At 41.5% G+C, this 2,843-nt stretch overlaps 1 protein-coding gene across 1 annotated transcript; it reads left to right on the forward strand.

Moving 5' to 3' along the window:
- The first annotated feature begins 440 nt into the window (after positions 1-440).
- Positions 441-986, forward strand: LOC125345787 (60S ribosomal protein L21-like). Its single transcript, XM_048337818.1, has one exon. It carries the CDS (start codon positions 470-472, stop codon positions 950-952), a length of 483 nt encoding a protein of 160 aa, XP_048193775.1. The 5' UTR covers positions 441-469; the 3' UTR covers positions 953-986.
- The last annotated feature ends 1,857 nt before the right edge of the window (positions 987-2,843 follow it).

Here is a 2,843-nt window from a genome sequence, read left to right on the forward strand (position 1 = left end):
GTGTGTGTGTGTGTGTGTGTGTGTGTGCGCGCACACACACAGTACCGTGGCTTGAACTCGGCCTGTGCATTGTATCAGCTTTTTCACTCAAGATTGGAGCTCTTCCACTTGAGCCATAGCTCTACTTTTGGCAATTAATTGGAGATAAATGTCTCACAGTCTTTCTTGCCCAGGCTGGCTTTGAACTGCAAACCTCAGATCTCAGCCTTCTGAGTAGCTAGGATTCTATGTGTGAGCTGATGGCACCAGGCAATAAGAACTTTTCTTTACATAGGATAAATTTTGTATCTATCACACTAGAGAGTAAAACTAACAGATGTTTAAATAGTTACTAAATTCATATAAAATTAACAATAACAACCTTGGTAAATATTAACATGTTTATGTTAAATAACTACATTTTGCCCAAGCAAACAAAAATACAGAGACCCTTTTGGCCAGAACCGCCATCTTTTAGTAATTTGCCAAAATGACGAACACAAAGGGAAAGAGGAGAGGTACCCGATACATGTTCTCTAGGCCCTTCAGGAAACATAGAGTTGTTCCTTTGGCCACATACATGAGAATCTACAAGAAGGGTAATATTGTAGACATCAAGGGAATGGGTACTGTTCAAAAAGGAATGCCCCACAAATGTTACCATGGCAAAACTGGAAGGGTCTACAATGTTACCCAGCATGCTGTTGGTATTGTTGTGAACAAGCAAGTTAAGGGCAAGATCCTTGCCAAGAGGATTAATGTGTGTATTGAGCATATTATGTACTCTAAGAGCCGAGATAGTTTCCTGAAACAAGTGAAGGAAAATGACCAGAAAAAGAAGGAAGCCAAAGGGAAAGGAACTTGGGTTCAACTGAAGCACCAGCCTGCTCCACCCAGAGAAGCACACTTTGTGAGAACCAAAGGAAAGGAGCCTGGACTACTGGAACCTATTCCCTATGAATTCATGGCCTAAGAGATGTAAAAAAATAAAAGACCTCTGGACTATATAAAAAAAAAAAAAACAGAGAAGAGTCGCACTGCTTTGAATTTTTAAGTTTGACTTCTTGGATGACAAATGGATTCTAATGCTTGTTTCTGTATTCAAGAACTGATTTCTATCTGTTTTGTTTTTGTTTGTTTGTTTGTTTGACATCCTACATATGAAAAGAATCTGGCTTTGTGCAAACGTGCCATTGGAAAAGATGTGTTTTCCAAGCTTTTTCAGACATTAAGGTATTTTTCTACTCTCCTATTTACTGCCCCATACCCAGGGCTCATATTCCAGCAGTTTTTGTAAAGATAATGTTGCCTTTTCCATCCAGCTCCCTTTTCAATCCTTTGAGGATGGCTTGTGGTGCTTTGCCAGCCATGTCAGTGGGGCAGCAGAGCCTGTGGCCAACCACAGAGCCCTGGGAGTTTCATCACACCTGTGTGTATTGAAGATATGTGAAGACAGTTATAATCGTTTTCTAGAGCTTTGTCATAGAAGATGGCTGAGAAACAGAAAGACCAGGACCTCATAGGAGGTAACAAGTATAGAAGTAGCTACAGATGACTATCAAAGTCCATTTATTGTGGTTAAAAGTACTGCCTTGGAATTAGGAAAGGGGTAATATTCATCAAGATACACTGTATACCTATAAACTGACTTGTTGAATGGTAACCATTTGGTACAACTACTTAAAGGTAATAAAAAATATAATACAAATATTTCATTGCTAAAAGTGATTCAACTTCTCAAGCAACCACATCTCTGATGACTCCAAAGAGCTGGGAGGTGTGACATGCTACCTTTTGGAAGAAAAAGTTAATATTGGTTAAAAAAAGTAAATAGAAGCAAGTGATGAAGATTAGTTTGTAGATACCTGTAGCAAAAAGAGAAGAATATTCTACACACAAAAAAAACCCCAGCTAGTTTAGTTCACAAATTGGACGGCTGTGCCTCATCTGGAGATTATGTGCATTCCGGACACCAGGCAGTCCACAAAATCACAACCATGGCCGATGAATCTGAAGAGACAAGAGGATGTGCCCAGCACACCCAGAGAACATTAATGGGATAGATGTTGAAAAGGCTTGTCTTACTTTAGGTGATCTACAATTGTACCTTCTCCTTAACTTCATATCTCACAGTGCTGTTTGACTTCTCTTGACCTTTTTTTTTTTTTTTTTTGCCAGTCCTGGGACTTGAGCTCAGGGCCTGAGCACTGTCCCTGGCTTCTTTTTGCTCAAGGCTATCATTTGAGGCAAAGCATCACTTCTAGCTGTGTATGTGGTGCGGAGGAATCAAACCCAGGGCTTCATTCATGCAAAGCAAGCACTCTACTGCTAAGCCAACATTCCTAGCCCCTCCTCTTGACCTATTTATTTATTTATTTTTTGGCCAGTCCTGGGCCTTGGACTCAGGGCCTGAGCACTGTCCCTGGCTTCTTTTTGCTCAAGGCTAGCACTCTGCCACTTGAGCCACAGCGCCACTTCTGGCCGTTTTCTATATATGTGGTGCTGGGGAATTGAACCCAGGGCCTCATGTATACGAGGCAAGCACTCTTGCCACTAGGCCATATCCCCAGCCCTCTTGACCTATTTATAAAAGCTTCTACCAACTGCTTTGCTGCCATGCAAGACCTGCCCATCTGGAACCTGAGTGAACTTGTCCTCACCGGCATGTGTGGGGCTTTGATAAAAGGAAGCTACTCTCCAGTTTACTGGATATGTTCTTCACTACAGCAGTGTCACTTTGAGTCTTATGGGGTCTTTACCACCAGCCTGGTATGCTTACACTATTGTTCTAAAGACTAATTTATTGAAGAATTTATGTCACTGAGGGAGCACTGCAGAATGTGTTGGAGGAGCTGGGTGATTCT

Source organism: Perognathus longimembris, chromosome 2 (genome assembly GCF_023159225.1).
Source record: "Perognathus longimembris pacificus isolate PPM17 chromosome 2, ASM2315922v1, whole genome shotgun sequence".
Classification (NCBI taxonomy): domain Eukaryota; kingdom Metazoa; phylum Chordata; class Mammalia; order Rodentia; family Heteromyidae; genus Perognathus; species Perognathus longimembris.

Bases quoted from the DNA above. Each gene is read 5' to 3' on its own strand.
- LOC125345787 (XM_048337818.1), top strand. From the start codon at position 470: ATGACGAACACAAAGGGAAAGAGGAGAGGTACCCGATACATGTTCTCT.